We start from the raw sequence: 23,329 nt of genomic DNA on the forward strand, positions 1-23,329 counted from the left end.
AGGAAACAATAACACGATTAAGAAACAAAGATGAACTACCCTGACAGCAGCAGATGATTTTATGAGCACAAACAACACACTGGCGCTAATGTGATCACTGTACTCCTATTCACTTGGAGCACCGAGCAAGTTTCACAATCTGCATAGCAAGTCAAGTTGTAGAACAGATAAGATAAGTGGTGTCAAATTTCCACAAGCTCAGCAGCCAATGACGAAGTTTGTTGGCTGACTACACCTGTATTAATGTGCACACACTCTGGCAGTTTCCATGATAACAAGGATCTTGGAGAGCGAGCAACAACATACCAGCAGAGTATCGAAACAACTGAACAACTCATTTAAATGTAAGTTCACCTCGCAGCCAATATTCTACCTGAGTTTTGCTTACTGAAACTGCACATTTGTTCCCTACATGTTAGCTCCCTGCATACTTTTGTACTGTATGCCTTTTTATTGCAAATAGCTGGGAAACGTAATGAAACTCAAACTGTTGCTATTATTTTATTTTTTTAGCATTATTATGGTTAGAAATGCAAACTGCTTATCGGTGTGGTGGCTCTGTTTTTAAAGTACAAGTCAAGCGTATAAAACAAAGCGTTCTCATCGGGACACCAGTTAATACGACTTCCCTTTCTTTTCTTTTTTAAATATCACTTTACTTTTTTTTTTTTCTTTTTTTTTTTAATTTCTGAGGGAACTGGTCATTCAAATCTAGACAAATGACTCAAGGGAGGCAACAGAAGTGTAAGCAAAACAGCTACTGCAAGCTAAACCTTAAGTAAACGAAGCACTAGCCTGCTAAAAATAAAAACAACAGGCAGACTGTAACTGTTCGCACAAGCGACCTTTGAATGATTGTTAAGTACAGCCGAGCACGATCAAACCAGGTGGCGCCAACTGGTGCGAAAGTACAAAGTGAATTTAAACACATTGAGATATTAGCGATTTTCCTTTAAAAAACAAAACAATAAAGCTTATGCAACATACAACTGGACGAGGAAAAGCTTAGATTCAGGCTGAGCTAACACACCTGTGCTTGGTGCAGTGGCGCGCGCGAGACTGTCAATCAGCCGCGCGCGTGTGGTCGTAATCAGTGGCTGAATAACTCCGAGCCAACTAACTGTCTGATCATAAGTGCTGTAAGTGTTTTGTTTTCGCTCCCCTCCCGTTGCAGCTTTTAGTTTCAGTTTAAACAAAACCATCATTACCAAACCGGGGGCAAGTTCTTCTTTGCCACATTACGTTTAACCCCCACTCGTTTTCAGGAAACTCACTTCTTGACAGCTCTGAGGAACAAGAACAAGAGAGGCGAAGGTGCTTTCCGCCAACTAAAACTCCAAGTGTTCAGCTAGTAGTTTAGCTCTAAATGAGTTGACAGTGAATCCCCCTTGTAGGTCAGGGAGACGGAGAGAGAAAAGAAGAAGCTTGCCCTGATCGTGGCCTACACAGCAGAAAAGGGTTTCCTGTTACACACTCGGCCCCCGCGATTTACTCATCTGATCGGTAGACGTCTGCCGTGAGTCCGCCACTTTAAGGGATACACAAGGATATTATTACAAAAACCGCTCCATATTCCGCAGTCGGAGTGTGTGTTTTGAAATGGTCTGTCTCTCGCATTGGTAGGTCACTGGATTTTTAAACGTTTCACAAGGTGCGATTTTTAGTATTCAAATGCTACAGGAAATCAGCCAGCTTCAGTCTTATTGTCTTTGCTAAGTTCGTGTAGATTGTTGTATACCTGTCATTTTAATTATTATTATTTCTTTTGTTTTTATTTTTTTAGATGTTGATTGAGACATACTTGATTCTTAACAGTAGCTGATCACGCAGTGAGTCAGCATCAGTACTGTAATTTTATCATCAGTTCAAATCAGCAGGCTTCTTCCATAGAGAAACAGGTGCTTTTCAAAAAAAAGAAAGTTTGATTTCTTTTTTCCTTTCTTGGGACACTTCAGCACCCCTTACCTCACTTTCTCTGTGTGCTGCTTTCATACCAGTGCGAGTGAATCTGTTTTTTGTCTTAAAAATTAATCTGAAAACAAATAACAGTGTCTTTTCCCCACTGTTCTTAATCAGGTTGCTTGCAGGGCTTGTCAGAGGTAGAGCACAGGTATCAAATCTTGATCTTGCAGAAAGTTTTTGCTCACAAAAAAAAAGAAGATGGTGAGAGAGAGATTTTGTGTTGCTTGTTTCCTGACAATGCATTTCAGATAGGTTGGATTTTGAAAACCCTCGATGTGACCAGGATAGGTCTTGTGATAGTGTTAACAAAACAGAACAACAGCTTTATCTCCATCAGATAAAAGTAAAGCTGAAGAGTATGTGCCCGGTGTACTGTTTGTCCTTATTCAGGTTGTTGATGCCCTGGTCAGAGCAAAGGTTAAAATGCACCTGCATTTTTTTTTTTTTTCTTTTTTTTTTTTTTTCTTTTTTGTGCAGCTGTGGAATTATACCTGCTCATTCCACTGGGTGCTAACCGGTTTTATGTTTTTGCACACAAACACAGGCAGAAAGGGAGGCCAAATACAGGATATGAGTCTCCAAGACGGCGGAGCCCCACAGCCAGTCACACACTCATATCCTCTTAGTTGTTTTACTCTTAGCTGTACGACCTGATGCTCAAGAAGTCACCCACAGTCTAACACTGTATTGGAAATAGCTGTGTAGTTGTCATACTTGTTGTCTGCCCGTAGTGGATTTCTCACTGGTATGCACGGAACCGACTGAGTTATTGTGAGTTTTGCTTTATTTGATTCTTTTTCTTTTATCATTACTTTCATTGTCACTTTGTTTGTGGTCCAGTGGGACTGCAGTATGCTATAGAAGAGAGGGGGGAGGAAAAAAGGAACAGCATCAACTTCACTTAGATAAACAGCTGCTGCACCGTTGGCAGAGCTGAGTAAACATTTCAATAAAAATATTTTCAGTCTTCGCCGAACCAGAATAAGCATCCACTTCTGGGAAAATAAATGGGGAAGAATAACGAACAATCTCAGTGCCGTTTCTCTTCCACGCAAGCTCTCATATACCAAGTTGGTTTAAGCAATAACACATTATCAGAATGATGGTAAAGTTTTTTTTTTTTCCTTTTTCGTTGCAGTTGTGTCCTATCGTTCAGTTTTTCTTGTATTTGGTTTCCTGTTAACACTTTACATGGAAGAAATTCTGATATTTTTGCCCACTTTGATTGTTATCGTTCGTATCAGAGCCTTGTCAAGGTGCACAGTGGAACGAGCAGAGGGCTGTTATCTGTGTGAGCAGATAAGAGATGGTCGCCACTGCAGTTAAGTTTATGCACTTGCACTAAACTTCTGTTTGTGCATCTGTTTCGCTGTTACAGATGAAATTGGATGGGTTGGAGGGAGTCAAAAACATTTGTTCCAAATTAACTCTGGTAAACAAGATTTTTGGTGCTCTTAGGTCTGCTAATGTGGCTAGACAGGTATGATGTTCAGGGTTAATCCTGTCAAACTGCATTAGGGGAACTAAAACAAAACCAAGACATATTCCCCCTGCAGCATCAGCAGCACAGTGTATATGCCTGTCATGCAGCACCGCACTGTAGTTTGATGATTTGTTGATTTCTTCATTTATTGTCTACGATCTTTGCACCTGTAGCTAGACGGCAGCTGGCATATGCACTTTACAAGTTATCCCCCGGTTATTATATGTGGCAAATTGGGTGTGGTGTAAAAGAGCAAATTCAGTTGTGATTCAGATATGCAAGAATATATTACTCAATTTGAAAAAAGGAGGGGAAAATGGGGGTAAATATTATTCAGGAGCTGTTTTGATAGAGAAGCAGTGGACTGGGATGATAAATATTTCCAAATTGGATCAGCTTATTATTTTGCCCAGTGCGACTCTGAAAAGCAAATTGGATACACAGAAGGGGATTGTATTTGCAGCTTTTTAGGTTGGCTGCGTTTGGAGATTTTCTTCAGCTGTTTAAGAGGCCTGCACACAGCACACTCTCGCTCAAATCAGTTGTGTGATTAACATCTCTTTTCCAATATAATCAGCCCAAATACTTCATGATGCTGCCCTACATTATAGATATTTGTCTCACATGAGAGACTACAGTTTTCGACTGGCATAACAGTATTTATAGATGAGATTATACATGGCAGAATTAAGTGTTGGGTAGATCTCTCATTAATCTGTCCAAAAGCGTATTGCATAAAGAAGTGATGTCTGCTAATCCCGTTTCTTATTGCCCCTGCATCTTATTCACTTTCATTCACCATATTTGGAATTGGTGCTACTAATCAGAGATCATCGTGGACTACTTCCTTAAATTGTGCTAGTGTAGGATATAGTAAGTGACTAAGTGCTGGGGTAGGCGCCCCTTAGTGTTTCATAATCTACACCTTCACAATGCAGGTCACCTCAGTTCTTCCCTCACAGCTAAGGAAATAAGCACACAATGGGGAAGGCTAACAATGAAGGGGCGCCTACTGTGTAACATGTGACACAAAGGTCAGTGGGAGAACTGCAGTGTTTCTGTGTACAGTATTAAACGCTGCATGAATGACTATTGGTTCCTGACCGCATGCCAATTTTTGAGTGACTGAACCGCGCCATGAAGGCTACATCCGGGACACTGAGTGGGAGAAAGGTCATTCTCATGGTTTTTCCATTTAAAAATATCTGCATCCACTTTGTGTTGGACACAGCTGGGGCTTTGTTTGGCACGTCAAGAACACCTGCGTTTCACATCTACATGGTTTTAAAAGGGAATAGAGATGGCGTTTGTTTTTGGGCCCTCTGCCATGAGGAAGTTCCGACATGGATGTTTTTTTTGTTTTTTTTCTCCTCCTCAAAAATAACAACGTACCATACAAAAAAACAAGAACACCATCATGGAAAATGTATTTGTCACTCGGTGTCAATGACCAGATTAAGGTAGAAGGAAATGAAATTAAACTGAGCTCATATTTGTTTCCCCCTCCAATTAGGATGACAATAGTAACCTAATGCTTGGCAGGATGCACTAAATAAATAAGAAATACATTTATTAGTTTTGTCACGAGTTTGAAAATGTTGAGCAATGAAACAAACCAACAGAGGCCCAGGAGAGTGCAATCAAACAATGAGTTTATTAAAACACACGCAGCAAGTATGCAGCATCACATCAGCACACATCTCCTGCTAAGAATACACTTGAAAATGATTTTATAACATCAGGGTTCATGCCCCTTCTTGCATCAATTACACATCGAATACATCGATTGCAGTAAATGGTACACAGAAGTTCCTCTTATAACACCTTCCATACATGGCAATAAATTTCAAGCCTATATGGTCTCTAAGGGCTTGTCCTTTTCTTAACTGGTCTTCTGCCATCTGTTACTAAGCAAACTGAAATGCAGTTAGAAGCTAAATGAATTTCGGGCCTTTGGCCTGGCAGGTTTCTGGATTATATGTGTGTTGTAAGCGTGTATGCTGTTTATCCTTCTATGCGCCAAGTCACCTACACAATAGATTGTGAAGACATAGCGCTTCACAAAGCTTAAAACCTTCTTTAATAGACTGAGCATCAACACTGAATGAGCACAAACATGCAATGTGTATAAAATAATTATAGCTGCATCTGTAATAAAAAGGTTAAAGTGGTGGCAATAGCTTTAATAAACATCTTCAATGCAATATCAAGGCTGTGGGATATATTATTAATGCAATGTTGTATTGTAGCAGTAAAATGATTTTCTGTATCTCCACAGTTTCCTTTTTGTTTTGTCAGTGAACCTCTTCATGGACACCTTTCTTGCTCAATCTTGTTTTCTTGCCTTGGTCCAAAGGCTTTGCATGAGGGTTGGAAAATGATGAATAGGCACTTGTTGCTAGCTGAGTGTGTCAGAATCGTTAGAACGTTGGGTTTTTTTGTTTGTTTGTTTTTCTTCCTTCTGTTGGGTATCATGAGGGGGGAACGCCTGTTGACACTACCCATCTAGGATTGCAATCTAGTTATGCACGCATGCCTTTAAAACTTGTTAAAGTAGCGCAAGAACTGCCTGCCTCAAAATTTGTAGTTTTCCACTGACTAGCAGCACTCAGAATGCCAGGCAAGACCCCAGTAATAGACAGCACTTCATCTTTCAATCTCACTCAGTCTCTAAACCAAAAAACACCAAGCTTTCACACATATCAGTGACTGAATATTAATAGCAGATATTTTTAACTTCGTGTCTTTTTTTTTTTCTTTTCCCCTGCAGCATTTGAAGATGATGCGATTGCTGTGTCTATGTCTGCTGCTACTTCTGCCAGCTTCTGCTGCTGGTAAGTTCTCATATCTTTGACTCTTTCAGGTGATAAGCATCTAATCAGGGTCTATGCATCCCTGTGCCAGCTCCTGTTTTCCTCAACTACCTGCATATGTGTATGTGTCTGTGTCATCCTCAACAAGGTTAATGCGTGCAGTCACTGTTGATTTCCTTTTTTTTTTCTTTTTCTGCCTATTGGACACACTTGAACAATAATAAGTAATAAAAACATGCATGAAGTTTATAGCAGCAAGCCCATGGCTGTGCTTTCTTTGATATGGAAGATGTCATAAATGAACAGGTGACAGGAGACTCTGTGACGTACATGAAGTACAAGTATGCAGTTAAACCGACTGAGTCTTCATCTGCGTGCTACACGCTGAGTGCCTCCTTTGATATCACCAATAACTGTTTTGAATAATAAAATGTTTGAAAATGTGTATCTCACTGTTTCAGCTCTGCAAGCATTTCGTAACTCTTCAGAACTTGAAGGATCAGCTGATGGTATGTAAGCCATATTTTGTCCAGTAGTACTTTTACTGCATCGCCTATGGAACAAATTGTTTTTTGCAGCCTGTCACTTTAGGAATCAGTCTGACACATTAATTCATTTTACTTAGAATTAAGCGCTCGGATCAGCAGGCCGACCACACCCGTGCATGACGGTGAATGGCCTATTAATGTGTTTTGAGAAGAATTACTAGGCTTAAATATTCTGAAGTCATTTAGCTGCTTCAACGTGTTTTTCATGTGCTGTCGTTGTCGCCTAAGTGTTGATCCTTGTTTTGACTCCGGGTAAGCGTAGTCAGAGGGAACAAGTGATTTATTGATTTATTTATTTATTCATTCCCCCCTTGTAAAATAGAAATATGATATGAAATAGAATATCATTAAAAACATGATATAGCTGTATAAATCAGCCCCGTGTGTAATGGTGGGTTATAATTTTCCATATCTATCTCCACTCCTGGTAATTGTTGTATGGTGGCTACCACTTAAAGCTCTTCTTCCTCATTTAGAGTTTTATTATTTGCTCACAGTTGAAGTTGTTTTTAAGGCCGCGTTGTTCTTGTTTGCAGTCTTATTGTTTAGTGTTCTCATAAGGTTTAGCTTCCCTGTGTTACAATATTGATTCTTGTTTATAGTTTTCATTTTTTCCTCTCGGGCCTCTTGGCCTCAAACTGATTTTATATTCCCACCCCTTATCACCACCACAACCACGATCAATAGTGTTGCTAAAAGATTCAAAGTGTTGTCTGTATCCTCACTGTTGTACAATTCAAGAACTCTTACACTGTTAATATAAGAAGGCGGTCATAGTGAGAACCTGCATTTCTGCACTGACTGAACAGACGTCTCATTTGTCCCCCTTTTTTTTTTTTTTTTTTTTTTCCCCCGCAGACCCAGATGACGAGGATTATGTGGAACGTGGTGAGTTTGTTGCCCTACTCTGTGTAGTCTCTATTTCATACACATGCACTGTACTGACAGCTGCACAGAAGCCGGTATATGAAGGTTATGGCCTCTGTTATTGTCAGTAAGTCTGTATAGTATATAGGTTGTTCTACTCCACTAAGCTGTGGCCCCAGTTGGCTTTTAGCTCCCCTCAACCATTACGGCCTGAATAGAATCAATTAGCTCTGTAGAGGGGGCCCTGTGGATTGTGCTGAAAGGCCAATGAACACGTCAACATCTCCGTCATCCTGTCGGTCAGCTAATCAACACTGGCATTCTCGTTGTCTCACCATCCACTTTTCCGTCACTCCTCATCTTCGCTTTGATAGACATTTGATAGACTTACAGATCTGTTTACAACGGCCTGCCTGCCAAGTGGAGAAGCAGCATTTCTGAAAATGGCTACAATTCTTTTTGAAGCCCCAAGTACTCTTTTCCTCTCCTTGTAGACACACGTACATAGGCTTAAATCTTTTGTTCATTTCCTTTAAAGTGCATTTAAATTTCTCAAGCAGCACACGAGTCAAAATGTGCAGATAAATTAGGGAAATTTCATTTGTAGAAAGTGTGTGTGTTTGTGTGTGCGCGCGTGTGGACATTTTGACATTTCTCTTTGTAACTTTCCAGAAGCTTCAGCCAATTTGAATCTAAATGCTGGGCCAGGCAAAACCACTGGTGTGGAGGGCAACAGTGGTAAGAAGTATCTGAATTGTAATTATTTATATATAGTAATGTGTAAAAATGATTTTAAATGTCAACATTTGCAAGTGATTCATAATGTCATTGTGCTGATTCCTTTTTTTTTTTTTTTTTGGTCTTTCAGATGAGGGCTACATGATTATAATAGTTATAGCGGGGGTGGTGTTGGCTCTTTCGGTCGCAGCAGTTGTCAGTAAGTACTCTACGTTTCCTTGAAATAAAGCCTTTTGCATTTCCACAGGTGACAAATATATTCCTTTAAAGCCCTCCAGTGCTTGGCTGGAGTCAGCATAGTTTCTGTGTGCTTTGTGCAGCTTTTAATTCTTAAACAAATGTGAACTTTTCTCTTGTGGAGCGTTGACCTTATTTGTTTTCTTTCTTTTTTTTCTTCGTTTACTTGCAGCCATATTGATAGTGAAGCGCAAGATGCAGCAGCAGGAGCAGGGGTAAGAATTAGAACATTTTCTGACTATTTTCTTTGCATCTTTTATGTACTTCAGTGCTCAAGAAAAACGCTGTATGCATATTCTCATTATGTCCGTTGTGCATACTGTGGCAGCGTTTTTAAAAATTCATGTTTTTCTTTACGCTAAGTCGGCCTTCGAGTAACAAAACCAGTCGGGTGGGTAACAGCCTTTCTGGCTCCCTTGCCGATTTGTCCCATTTAATCCAACTCGTCAGCTTGAAAACTAGAGAAAAAACAAAATTGTAAGCTGCATCCACCCATTTGAGCCTGTCTGGACTTGCACAGCAATTAGTAACACAGTCTGAGTCCTACGCCACCACCAGTGAACACACCACACCTTACCTTTTTAGCAATCAAACAATAACCTTAAGGCAGGGCCCCTAGGTCTATATGACCGAATGGGACAGGACTTAACCTGTTCAAAAGCTTACCTCATGAGCTGAGGCCTAAGTAGACACCTCTAGTCAGAAATAACGCAACGGGGTAAACATGAGACTGACTCAATGACAACAGTTGGCCAACGGCAATCAGACAGCAGAACAGCCTAAACCAGTTAAACTGAGAGACTCTCTCTGTTGTTTTGGGTTTTTTTTTTTGGGTTTTTTTTTCCTCCTCTGTTGGAGAACATTTTGCAGTGTAATCAATTTCTTTTGTCCTGGAGGTGTTATGTAATGTGATGTGCAGGTTGGGTCAGAGGGGTCATGGAGGTCAAATCGGGCTTCAAAGATCTTTAAAGCAGCAGCGAACAGCTGTCGCAGAGCGGATCCCCAAGTCGATGTGCAAGGGTTAAATTCCTCTGCAGGATTACTGGCTGCCTCCTGGGGCTGCAGTCAGCTCTGGCAGTGTTTGGTGCTGACTGATCGCTCTGTTGAAAAGAGGCTTAATCACACAGCAACCTCTGGCTTGTTGGATCAACAGTGCCTTGCCAGGTTTATAAGTCCCACCTGGGGATGAGCTGTGTTCTGAGGTGATGCAGTCACTGTGCACCTGTCAAAGCCCTGTAGCACTCAGCAGACATGCCGTTTCCTGAACTCCGCCACACAGAGACGCTTCTTGTGCATCTCCAGACGTTTTCTAAAAATACCTTTAAAGGTGAAATTTTGCTTTTAACCTGCTTCACCTCACCCCCTCCTGTGGTCTCTTCTCTCTCTCTTACTCTGTCTCTCCTCAGGATCTACTCTGTGCCAATAGAACAGGACCACAAAGGGTCCGTCTAGTTCCTGGTCTACAGCTTCAAGCCCTATAACACACAGGCAAGAGAGGTCGATGCATCAGGAAATGTTATCTCCTACTCTTTGACTCAGGACAGCTAGACTTCTTGGAACAACAGCCTGCTTCTGAATGTTCAGTTCATTCCTCCCTCCCACATAACCTCCTATACATGTGTAGCATATGCAGTGTGTTTTTTGTTTGTTTGTTTTTTGTATATTTTTGTGTTTGTCCCAGTCATTTGTTCTGTACATACACATAATTTAGCCTGGGACTTTTGGAACACAGTCAAACCTTCTAATTGGATTCTATTTGAGGAATTCAAATCAAAGCCAGTGAATGTGGCTTAAAGCTCCTTTTGTTGAAAGGGATAATTTAGCACAGCCAGAACTCCCTGATTTTTTTTTTTTTTTCCCCCTTTAATTCCTGAGACAAGAAATTATTCCCAACGACTATGCAGCGTAACTCTGAGAGACCCGTCTATGTGAAATGGTCGTTGAGTGAGACAAACCACACTAATCCAGCCTAAGCCGGCCTCACGTTCATTCCTATTCACTTGTGTCACATTTTCTCTTCCTGGCCCATTAGGAATGACAGGAGGCAACAAAATAGGAAGATAAAAACCCGTTCACTGTCTTCTTAACTTCCAGTTACAAGAGGAGAGGGAGGGAAAACCCCTGAAACAAGTGGAAATGGCTAGTGCTAAAACCTTCCTGCACTGCCACAAATTAATCAACCACCATGAATGATGATGTTTTCCAATCCCCTCTTCTTGAAAGGCTTTCACTTTAGATTGTAAATAGCTCTCTGAATGCTGTGGAGAGTTAGATTAATGCCTCCCACACTGTTACAGAGAACCTCGTTATGAGGGAGGGAAGGATAAAATCTCAAGAATTAAATAAAGTAGGATGATTGGGGAAAATGCCAACAATGCCTTTGTTTCATTCATACAGAACACACAGTTTTCTCTGGTTTTATGCAAATCAACCTTTTCGTGCTGTGTGCAGGAACCCTTTCTATCCAAGAATCTAAGGTGCCGGCTTCCCTGGTTGTTTGTCGGCAAAAGGGAATCTGTTTTCCTTGTCAGCTTTTTGTCTGTGCCATCAGAAGGAGCACTGATAATGGAATTAATAACACTGGGAATGACTATATAGAGTTAAATAGTGGATTTGCCGAAGCAGCGTCTCACTTTTCTCTTCCACTAAATATCTTGCAATATATCTTGCCACTGGGGAGTGGGCCTGGCTGCCATCCAGACCTGAGAGCAAACCTCCCCCCCCTCTCCCCCCACAACAACTATGCAATCAGGTCCTTATCAAGGATGTGCACTCCCTATTGGTGTGTGTGCTGAAGTGCTTTCGTTTAAAAACAAAAACAAAAAAAAAACTATGCTTCCCACTCGATGTAACCCAGATGTGATTATTGTTTGTGCGTTTTGTTTTTACTGTGCCCTGCGCTATTGTTATGTCTTGAAAGTGTAGCATTCCCCTGTAAGCCTTCAATATCTGTCAGCATTTCAAAAAGAGGACTATTTGAGGGGTACAAAAATTGCAGCACGAAACATTTCACTCTTCTCTGTCTGTCAGTCTGTCCCTTAGTATTTACTGATTCTCACTTTGTAGGACAAGCATAGCACATTTCCAAAACCGATGTAGCAATGTAGAAAGCAATCGGGCTCATGCGGAAACCCAAAGAGTTATTCAGCACCAGCACGCCTTTAACCAAATTCTACTCAGCTGCTCAGTCTCGTAAAGCCTAACTGTTGTGACTCTATTTGTGTAAAGCAAATGTTGCTGTGGAGCTTTTTTTTTTTTGTTTTTTTTTTGTTTTGTTTTTCATCCCCTCCTATCTCAGTGATGTAAATGGAAAGGGTTATGCTAATATCTGTTTTTTTGTTTTGTTTTGTTTTGTTTGTTTTAACTACTGATATATTTATCTTTGCAGGCTAAAAGCATTGCGAAACTGTGCACTTAATCTTGCTTTCTAATACACAGTATAATCCATGTATTTACAAATGTACACAGCAATGCACTTGCATTGTCTCTATAGAAATCTCATGTTTTGGAGAAAGATTTTATTATGATTCTGGGTGGGGCCCACTGATAGTGGGAGTTTGTAAAATGTATATATGTTTGTTTGTTTTTTTTAATTTAGTTTCATACAAAACTACATTACAGGTCCTTCTCAAAGAAAATAGCATATTGTGATAAAGTGCATTATTTTCTGTAATGTACTGATAAACATTAGACTTTCATATATTTTAGATTCATTACACACAACTGAAGTAGTTCAAGCCTTTCATTGTTTTAATATTGATGATTTTAGCATACAGCTCATGAAAACCCCAAATTCCTATCTCAAAAAATGAGCATATCATGAAAAGGTTCTCTAAACGGGCCTGACCTGACTGCTGTCCAGAAGGCCATCATTGACACCCTCAAGCAGGAGGGTAAGACACAGAAAGAAATTTCTGAACAAATAGGCTGTTCCCAGAGTGCTGTATCAAGGCACCTCAGTGGGAAGTCTGTGGGAAGGAAAAAGTGTGGCAGAAAACGCTGCACAATGAGAAGAGGTGACCGGACCCTGAGGAAGATTGTGGAGAAGGACCGATTCCAGACCTTGGGGGACCTGCGGAAGCAGTGGACTGAGTGGGGTAGAAACATCCAGAGCCACCGTGTACAGGCGTGTGCAGGAAATGGGCTACAGGTGCCGCATTCCCCAGGTCAAGCCACATTTGAACCAGAAACAGCGGCAGAAGCGCCTGACCTGGGCTACAGAGAAGCAGCACTGGACTGTTGCTCAGTGGTCCAAAGTACTTTTTTCAGATGAAAGCAACTTTTGCATGTCATTCGGAAATCAAGGTGCCAGAGTCTGGAGGAAGACTGGGGAGAGGGAAATGTCAAAATGCCTGAAGTCCAGTGTCAAGTACCCACAGTCAGTGATGGTCTGGGGTGCCATGTCAGCTGCTGGTGTTGGTCCACTGTGTTTTATCAAGGGCAGGGTCAATGCAGCTAGCTATCAGGAGATTTTGGAGCACTTCATGCTTCCATCTGCTGACAAGCTTTATGGAGATGAAGATTTCATTTTTCAGCACGACCTGGCACCTGCTCACAGTGCCAAAACCACTGTTAAATGGTTTACCCACCATGGTATTACTGTGCTCAATTGGCCTGCCAACTCTCCTGACCTGAACCCCATAGAGAATCTGTGGGATATTGTGAAGAGAAAGTTGAGAGACGCAAGACCCAACACTCTGGATGAGCTTAAGGCCGCTATCGAAGCATCCTGGGCCTCCATAACACCTCAGCAGTGCCACAGGCTGATTGCCTCTATGCCACGCCGCATTGAAGCAGTCATTTCTGCAAAAGGATTCCCGACCAAGTATTGAGTGCATAACTGAACATAATTATTTGAAGGTTGACTTTTTTGGTATTAAAAACACTTTTCTTTTATTGGTCGGATGAAATATGCTAATTTTCTGAGATAGGAATTTTGGGTTTTCATGAGCTGTATGCCAAAATCATCAATATTAAAACAAAAGGCTTGAACTACTTCAGTTGTGTGTAATGAATCTAAAATATATGAAAGTCTGTTTATCAGTACATTACAGAAAATAATGCACTTTATCACAATATGCAAATTTTTTGAGAAGGACCTGTATGTTTTAAGAAGTTACTTATGTTTTTATGCACTTTTCTCTTAAGGTAAACTCATGTTTATTTTGTGCCAACGATCACAATATATGTACATGTGTGATAGCTCACAGGAAAACTGTAGGTGACAGAATATGATGAATTGGATCTGTTTGCACAGCTGCAGTCACCTTGATTTTCTTCTGATGGTGATTACAACATACTACTGTATATTGTGTATCTATGCTGCGCTCTGGATTGTGTTTGTTTTTTAATAAATGTGTTATGAAATCTGCGTGCCTTCTCCCAGTTTCTTGTTTGCATAATTTTGATGCCATATGGATACAGAGATAATGTGCCAATGGATGTTGTTTAATCTAGGGCTTTACTCGCTTACAAGCATAGAGCCACTAAGAGGCTTAGACACTCTTACTAAACATCCTTTTTCGTTAAGATTCAAAGTGTAAAGCGAGTTATGATGAAGTGAGCTAACTTTTATTTTTATATCCTCACAGAACAGTGAAAAGGGCTGTGCGAGATTGTCAAATATGAGATGATGCGGGGTTATTCCTCATAACCTTTAATAATAAATCCGAGCTGTGAGACACTGCCCATGGCTATGGCATTAGTTACAAGATGCAAAGGTCATTAGAAACCAGCCTGCTTCATGGCTGAAGGTTTGATTAAAGTGGGATTCATCTATTCATTATTGTCCCGGATAAATAATCACTTAACTTTTTAAAGGAATTTTTCTTGCCAACTATTGAAATAGTTGACCATGATGAACCCGATGATGGTTCCACTTTTTTTACTTGTCAGCATGAATCATGATTTCCAAGTTTATTTATTGTTTTCCTATGACAGTTACTAAGCAGTGTGTCAGTCCACATTCACGCACACACAGACTGTCAGGTGTTTTTCGATTGATGGATTCCTGGTTGTTTTCTTGCAGCTGTTTTCTTTGGTTACTGGATTCATACGTGCTCTCTCCTTATCCTTGGGCTACCCGGTATGACCTGGACCAAAAAAAAAGGGGGGGGGGGGGGGGGAGAAGGAAGGCATTACTCTTAAAGAATCAAACACTATTTCAGCAATCAATGATATTCATCAAACCTAAATATGAGGAAAAAACAAGATCTGTTGCAGTTCTGCCCTACAAACAGCTTAATGATAATCCCTTTGATCTATTAATCATCAAAGAGATTTCAGTCAGCATTCTGTTGCGCTATTATGTATGAAGTGACTCATTGCTATATATCATCAAGTAGCCTCTGATATTAACTATTTAAATCATCCAAATGCAGTTTCCCAACAGCACAAGGAGAGATCCTCCTCATGCACAATGGGCCGATATAGAGTCAGGTGAAAAAGAGAGTGCATTTTCTCTTACTTCCAAGGGTTTGGCTCAGGAAAAGAAGAAAAATAAATTACACATTTAATGCTTCCAAAAGAATCAAGATGCTAAGTACCAACCAGGTGCTGCTAATCAAGTATATTTGCGTAACTGATCAGCCAGTATTAGAACTTCTATAAAAACTGAAGTTTTGGAAGTTTGCCTGAGCATTCAGGTGTGTGTTAACACAATCCCAAGGAGGAAAGACATCAACATTGATCTCAGGGAAGCAATTGTTGCTACCCATCAATCTGGGAAAGCCATTTCCAAACAATTTGTCCATCACTATGTGGCGATAAAGATTATTCACAAGTGGAAAACCTTTTGGACAGCTGCCAATCTGCCAAGCAAATTCACCACAAGGTCAGATTGTGCAGTGCTTACAGAAACTGCGAAAAACCCAAAAGCTCACCTCAAACAATACAGGCCTCTGTTAGCATGCTATATGTTACAGTACCATTAGAAAAAAACTAAACAAATATGTCCTTTTTGAAAGGGTTGCTCGGAGAAAACTTCTTCTAGCATAGCTTAAATTTGTAAAGCTGCATTTGAACAAACCACAAGACTTTTGGAACAACTTCCTTTAGCCAGAGAAGACTAAATAAAATCGAGATGTAATGCACAACATCATGTTCATCACAAACATCCAATACCAAATGTCAAACACTGTAGTGGAGTGGTGATGATTTGAGCTTGTTCTGCAGACAAAGGACCTTGGAATTTCCTTTGTCTGCAGAACTGACTCAGTGACTGAGTCTACTATGAAATCCCCTGTAAACCAAAATATTCTAGACATCTGTGAGGTCATCTGTCTGATAACTAACACCGATGAAACTGGGCCATGCAACAGGACAATGATCCCAAACACAGCTATGGATTTACAACAGCATGGCTGAAAAAGAAAAGCGTCAAAGTCGAGCAGCAAACAAGTAATTCAAGTTATTACTGCTAAAGGTGGTTATACAAGCTATTGAATTCACACACTGCTTCTGCAGGTTGTATTTAAATTATTTTAGAACCTGGGAAGGACCAGATTATTTTTTTTATTATTACATCCTGAAATGAAAAACTTTAGACTTTAGAAGGTGCACTTTCTTTTTTTCACATCAGGTATAGCCAGACATTTTTTGATGTTTAACTGTATACGAATTTTGTACTGATAAAACAAAAGTTACAAATGTAATTACTTACTTTGTTGACCTCTTGCGGCATTTGGGCAGCCGATTGAACTTTCCGCCTACAGTCCAAACATAAGCAAAAGAGTAAGGAAGTTGGTAGACTATTACAAGAAATTGCAAAGCACAAAAATAGCTTTCAGATTTTCAGATACTTACAGGTAATGACCAATATGCCAAAGACGAACAGCACTGCTGCAATGACCAGTCCAGCATAACTCAGGGACTTATAATCTAAGTATATAAAAAACAAATCAAATAACCACAGAAAACGAGTAACGACACACAATCAAACACAATCAAAGAGAAGCTTCTTACCATAGGTGAAATCTTTGTCCCACTCTGACTTCCACTCTATATGGAGTAAAGGAAGAAGAAAAAAAGTATTGACTTAAGGTTGACTGTTGAACAGAGGAAATATCTATAGGAACAAAAAAAGAGGCTCAGTGGGGAACAACTGTCAGAGATGGCATGAGAGATCTACTGGCTCTGCTGACATGCTGTTGATGGCGTATCAAAAACCTATCTATGGTAAGCCGGCACAGCATGAGGACACAAATATCTTATCTCTTCTTGCATAAGGTACAATCAAGCATTAATCTGTTAGCAAGAGAGGAAGTGAGGTGCTCTGTTCTATCACTACGCTGTGGGTTTGTTTGGAAGACGGGGAATTGTGATACTGTCACAGTCTGCCATGAGATAACAATAGAACCACGATGCCTGTGGCATTTAGGGTAACTAAGGAATATGGGAAATTTTTCCATTACTCCAGACAACTTTAGTGTTCCTTTTACCGATGGTTTTCTCGGGTGCAGAAGGGTTGGTTTTCACTGCAGGTGCTGGAAAAAAAGGGGAAAAAATTACTACATTGGACTTTTTTTTTTTCATCTCTACTGAATATGTAATAATTTACAAGTTAAAACTTTTTTATTTTTGGGACATATTGACTCCATAGCTTACAGTTACCTCTCATCAAACTCCAGATTCAGTCTTGTGTTTAAGTAATTAAATTTCTAAATGTTTCAGTAGAATGAGTCAAAAGGAAATGTATGCTTTTCAGAATGTAGCATTTTCTCTACCTCAAGTGCTCTCTCTCGCTCTATTTTTGTCGGTGTCTGGTGGTGATACAGTTTGCTAACGTGGTCTACTAGCTAAACTTAATGGCTCTACTGACTCTTGATGTTTGAACATACATAGGTTAGGCAAGGCAGAGGGTAAAGACTCATACCTGAAGTTGATGTGAGCTTTGGTTGACTTGTTGCTTTTGTACTTGAAGCTAAAGAGGATGAATACGTATGATGAGAAAAATAGCATGCAGAAGAGAAATAATGGGGTTAGACACACACAAGACAAACTACCTGCTGAAGTCTCTATTCGTGATGTGGTAACACTGAGGGAGACGTTTGCTTGCTGGTTTGTGGGTTTTTCAGGTATAGTTTCCAGGGAGCTGTTAATATCTCTAGTTGTTCTCTTTTCCAGTGCTTCTCCTTTTACACACAGAAAGAAACTGAATTAGATGGATTGACAGACAGACAGACAGACAGACAGACAGACAGACAGACAGACAGATAGATAGATAGATAGATAGATAGATAGATAGATAGATAGATAGATAGATAGATAGATAGATAGATAGATAGATAGATAGATAGATAGATAGATAGATAGATAGATAGATAGATAGATACCAGTGTTTACTGTAAATGTCGATTCAGCCTGCTTTGCATCTGTTGGTGTGGGTGCAGTTGCAGGTGCAGGTGTTTGGGCCCTTGACACTGTGGGGGGAAAAAAGATCACATGTGAAAAACTAAAGAAAAGTAGAAACAAACTTTCCATTGAAGGTTCCTATACTGTCCACTTTACATCAAGAACAAAGCACAGCGTTGTTAATGCCCGTGATTTTCTCAATGTGGCCAGACTTCAGAATGTGTCTGGACAGGCACAGTAGCGAGGCCTGCAGATGCACTGAGTATGTCACAGTAATAGTCTTGTGAGTGGGCCTGTGAGGCAACCTCTGAGTGCAACAGAGCTGGATTGTTGTGCAAGACCACAGGACAGAGAGGCTGTTGTCTGTTTACTCACTCAGCACCTTCCAAATAGTGCCGAAGCTCCACAAAACCTCTACTTTCTTGGGCCAGTGCTGCCAGCACTACACAAATAAAGCCATACGAGGGAAAATATACTGAGATAGAAATGATTAACAGCTCACTCTACTTTTTAAAATTTTACCAATCCTTTTAAAATTTGTCACCTTCATGAATGGGACGTGTTGCTTAGATGTAACTGTTAACAAGCTAATCCCCAAGTTGCAGGCTATTTTTTTCCTAATCTTACAGATAAAAAAAATAAGACAAGAAAAATTTTTTGTTTTGTTAATGCAACACCCCCCATAAGCTTCACAAGCTTTGCTCCACTGCTTACTCCTTTACTTTAAGGGGAACCCTAAAAAGTAATGAAGCAGACATAGTTCTTTATTACCACCACTGAACAGAATAAGCTGCACTAAAGGTTGGAAGCCACACAGTATTTTTAGCTCCATCCCATCACAGTTTTGTGGTTCAATGACGGAACCATATTGTTACACTGGCAACCATGTCATGATTGTAGGTGCAAGAGTTTAGCAGACAATAAAAGTCATTATAATGGACTGATTTTTTTTTATTTATTTATATATTTTTTAGATATTTTCTTTGGCATTTTTTTCTCTTAGAACTTTCTAAAGTTCCCCTGGCTGGTTCTTGGTCCCATGTGACACTGCATTCAAAAAATCCTGCAAATACGCCAATGTGCATCCTAACATAGGCTTACTGCACAGATACCCTGCTAAAGCTAATCAAGGTGATTAGGTTGTAATGAAATCTACAGTCTCTTTCAACCCCCAAAACGTTCACACTTGACTTCAGTGAGCCAAGTCTTCAGATTTTCTGGCACTCACCTCTTAACATCATAAACAGGAAAATGCTCAAGTAAACCAAAGTCATCTGAAAGAAATAAAAACAAAACATGTTTTCATGAGATGCTGTGAAACAGTGATGCAGAGAATGCAGCTCTCAACTACTGTCTGAACAAACTGTTGTGCAGTTATAGAATATTCAAGCACATCCATACCGCATGCAGACAAATGGCTGATCATTAGCACTGAGAAAAACGCTACTGATTTGTACTGTGTCTCTGCAGTCATGTAATGATCATACAGTTGTTAGCCCTGGGAATGAAAGGCTCCGGGTAGACGATTGAGGCAATACAGTATTCACTCTCCAACATATTGTGCACCGCTCAGTTACCAGTCAGGAAGCTGTAATCAGTCAGGTTCGTGCCACATGGCAGCTTCCTCTTCCTCCTATAGCACGCGGCGACATCACCCACATGCCTCATTCAGCATAGCAGAAAACAAATTCTTACTTTGAATGTCAGACTTTATAAGACACTTTTTTTTGTCAAATGTGAGTGATCGAGGCCACATATTATAGATGCAGTCCTCCCACGTATGCCTGTGCTAAACTTTGTAGCTGTATAGATCTAACTTCATCATATTTTGTTAGCTGTCACCAATTAAAAAATGGCATTGGAGCATATGTCAAAACGACTCTTTTCATGATAATAGAAATCCTTGTACCGGCGAGCCGCAACCTCCACATCAGTGGAAAACGTTGGCTATTTCTTCCTCCCCCTCAATATTTTGCCCACGGCTTAAACAAAAACAAAACAAAACAAAAAAACAGAAGTAGGAAATAAAAGTGTATTGTGATGTATAATTTCATAGCAACACCTGCCAACGATGAGCAACAGAAGCAGGCAGGGAGGCTAAAGGAAGTCTGTGCCAGGGACTTAGTTTGAATCCACTCCCAGTGAAAAAAAAAAAAAAAATTAATCATGATCTTTGACCTATCCGGTGGCAGCTCATCCTCCGGGCTGGGAACAGTGTGACAGGTGAGCATTTGTGGCCGTCATGAGCTCTGACAGCTCAGATTAGCAGGTCATGCCAATCTTCATTTCACTCCAGAGCATATGTCAAGATGAGGCCTGTATCCCCTGGGCTGTACAGACGTCTTTCCCTTCCCCTAGCCTGACCCGCCTGCCTGTTTGTCACATCTTGCACTCTCACTCACTCTCCGTCTGTCTGTTCATCCATTTGTCTGTCATCCTCCATCAATCTCTTTTCACTTGGGTTAGACCAAAACACCCTTCAGCCCTGGGATATTCAGTCTTTCATCCAGGCTATTATGCTTACCTTTGTATCCATCCTGCGAGGTGCCCGAGTCCAGAGATGTATCCGCAGCTTCATCATCCACAGCGCTCTCCTCTGTGTGTCACTTGTGTGCAAGGCTAGTGGAGAAACGGTTAACCAACCACACCCATGTGATCACCCACTACTTCCTCACCCATTTGTCTGAATTCATTTTCAGACTTTCAGTCTCTCTCTCTCTCTCTCTCTCTCTCTCTCGCTCTTTCTTAGTCTCTTCCTCTGTGTTCTTTGGCTTCCAGTTTTCAGTTTGTACTTCTGCTTCATCAAAGCACCGTATGCCTTCTCTTCCTACTGTATCTATCTGGGCTAGTTAACCGTCTTGCTTCACATTTATTTCCTGTTTTCTCTCCATCTCTCATCTGACGCTGGCTTGCAAAAACAAAGAAATGTGACCTTGTATTAAGGGATTGCAGGCATGTTTACATTCACTTAAAAATGCATTGCATGCTGTATTAATTATCAGTCCCTGAACGCAATGAGATTGCAAAAAAATAAAGGCCAGAGGCCGGCAATGTGTATTATTCACTTTGAATTTTAACCCTATATTTTAAAGCATATAGAAAAGCTGCCCTGTGTACAGTTTCTTTATGTTTTGTAAGAGTTATTTATACATAGCAGTTTAAAGACTTATTACCGCACTGATTATAATCAACGTTCATACTCATACCCCAGAACATATCACTACAGAAAGCCGCTTCCTTCATATTTATTGTGATGTACTGAAGTTTTAAGGAATTGGAATTGCCAGACTCTTGAATTACTGCTTTTTGTCTGTCGTGCTTTATTGCTTCAAGGCTGAAGAAATGAAGGTTGTGATTGTGACCTAAGAGCTTTACCAAACTGAGAAGCACAAACCTACACTGTTACAGCAGACAAAGCCTGCAATTCAAGAAGACTTGCAGAGGAGAGTCTTTGTGCAGAGTGCTGGTGATGCATTTTGAACAGCTTTTCACATTTTTATGTGAAATGGTTTTTTTTTGTTTGTTTGTTTTAAGAAGTGTTATTATTTACACTAATCAACCACTGACAGGTGAATCATTACAGTGCTCTTGAAACTGATGTGAGCAAGGAAAATGGGCCAACTTGATGGCTAGATGAGTCAGAGCTCCTCCAAAACTGGGGTGCTCCCAGGATGCAGCAGTTAGGCTCACTGATGATGGATTAATGGCTGGCAGATCAGAAGAGCCTAATTGCAGAAAACCTGAATGCCATTTAAGAATACAAAATGCACTGCAGCATGGTGAATATAGGGCTGGGCAGAGATGATGTAAAATGCTCAAGAATATTCAAGTGAGTGTTACAACTGGACCCTGGAACAACAGAAGATGACACAGTCTGGTTATCCGCTTTTTCGTTGCTTAAACCTTACATACAGCTGACATTTTCACACCTTCGAAGTATGACTCAAACCAAGAACTCCCTCACAATTGTCTTTTGAGGTTTCTAACCTGATGACATGCACACATTGCTCAAGATTTGTCCGCCATACTAAACACGCTCAAATGGAAAACATGTGTATTTCATAACTACGTCACTCCTTCCTGACTCTTGCTGGGTGAAACTGATTGCTGCATCAAAAACGTAGTAATTCGTAATGGCTTTGGTTGCTAGTGGATTTTCACAGTTATAGTTGCTCATGTTTGTTCACAAACACTAACCAAGCAGTAGTCTGTGCTTTGGAACCAGTGGTAGAAAGCCTTGCATGCGGGACTTTCCCACACTCACTGAAATGGCAGCACAGATACTATCTATAAGCTTATGACCCCACCCCCTCCCTAATCCCATCCCCACCCAACCCTCCTTTTGATATACATTTTCATACGAGTTAGTTTAATCTCAATTAGATTAGATTAAATCTCACTTAGTAGAGTAAATTGACCTCCGTAAGACTCCTGCTCTTTTTGTGCACCACACATCATCGCTCCTGTGCTGTTTTACTCTTTCAAGATTCTCCCATGATCCTTCAAAAACCAGCAGGTGCCTGTGTCTGTGGGAACCTGGGCAGGTGTGGTAGGAACACAGACAGCTCTCGTGACAATGTCAAGTTCCCCCTTGAACTCTGTCACCACTGTCCCAGAAAAAATTACACACAGGCATGTAAGGGAGATACAGCTTCTCTATTTTGTAATTCCCTAAAAGCACCAATTTCATTTTATTTGATTTGACCCACACTGGTGGATCTGAAACCCTCAAATTTGACTCTGTGCAGCCTCAGACTTTAATAGCACCCAAAGAAAATGTTTTAAATATTTTCATCTTTGTGTGTTTGTGTGTCAAATTTCATGATAAAAGAATGACATTTAGGACATTTTTGTTGCTGTCAAATGTCAAAACTGTTCAAATTTGACCAGAAGAGTGTTGAAGGGTTAACTTGGGAATAAATGGAAGCCGAGTACATGATGAGAATTCACTGGTCATTTAAACCTTCTGTCTACTACTAAGAAGCCATCATAGAGGCACAGACTCAAAATAAATACATAAATAAATAAAAAAAAAATCCAGGAAGCATGTCACGTGGTATCAGCCACTGAGAAAGCAACAAATTCTGTTTAATGCATTGGACTTGATTTTCCCACAGGTAATCCATCTGTATCTGATCTAAAGAGCAAATAAACACCTTGAAGTGCCTGTCAGGCATTCAGGGACAGTTTGTAAAACTGGCAAGCCCTGTTATTCTGCTGAAAGAGTGTGATGGACCGAGTTGAAAAACAGGAGGAGCCCAGGAATTATTAGAAAAATATAGTTTCCATTTATTTAACCCCCAAAAATTATATTTACAAGACTAATAAAT

At 40.3% G+C, this 23,329-nt stretch overlaps 2 protein-coding genes across 4 annotated transcripts; one reads left to right on the forward strand and one right to left on the reverse strand.

The window, feature by feature from the left end:
* Positions 1-220: 220 nt before the first annotated feature.
* On the forward strand, positions 221-14,019 carry LOC146564540 (uncharacterized). 3 transcript variants are annotated; one of them, XM_085292416.1, is made up of 8 exons: positions 221-344; positions 6,216-6,279; positions 6,720-6,767; positions 7,665-7,694; positions 8,346-8,411; positions 8,542-8,610; positions 8,821-8,863; positions 10,055-14,019. In XM_085292416.1, exons 2-8 carry the CDS (start codon positions 6,225-6,227, stop codon positions 10,098-10,100), a joined length of 357 nt encoding a protein of 118 aa, XP_085148542.1. In that variant the 5' UTR covers positions 221-344; positions 6,216-6,224; the 3' UTR covers positions 10,101-14,019. The 3 variants fall into 3 exon arrangements, with proteins under 3 accessions (XP_085148542.1, XP_085148543.1, XP_085148544.1); XM_085292417.1 differs by lacking the exon at positions 221-344 and adding an exon at positions 1,173-1,619; XM_085292418.1 differs by lacking the exon at positions 221-344 and adding an exon at positions 2,151-2,733.
* Positions 14,020-14,288: 269 nt separating this feature from the next.
* Positions 14,289-20,709, reverse strand: fxyd5 (FXYD domain containing ion transport regulator 5). The gene is made up of 10 exons (XM_085292415.1): positions 20,524-20,709; positions 19,228-19,273; positions 17,981-18,067; positions 17,651-17,779; positions 17,521-17,568; positions 17,087-17,131; positions 16,611-16,646; positions 16,452-16,526; positions 16,309-16,354; positions 14,289-14,740 (listed from the first exon to the last, which is right to left on the reverse strand). The coding sequence occupies exons 1-10, from the start codon at positions 20,578-20,580 to the stop codon at positions 14,716-14,718; spliced, it is 594 nt and encodes a 197-aa protein (XP_085148541.1). The 5' UTR covers positions 20,581-20,709; the 3' UTR covers positions 14,289-14,715.
* Between the last annotated feature and the right edge of the window lie 2,620 nt (positions 20,710-23,329).

The sequence above is a fragment of the Mchenga conophoros genome, linkage group LG11, assembly GCF_057382185.1.
Source record: "Mchenga conophoros isolate Kocher_MC1m ecotype Shallow Benthic linkage group LG11, M_conophoros_male_GT1.1, whole genome shotgun sequence".
Classification (NCBI taxonomy): domain Eukaryota; kingdom Metazoa; phylum Chordata; class Actinopteri; order Cichliformes; family Cichlidae; genus Mchenga; species Mchenga conophoros.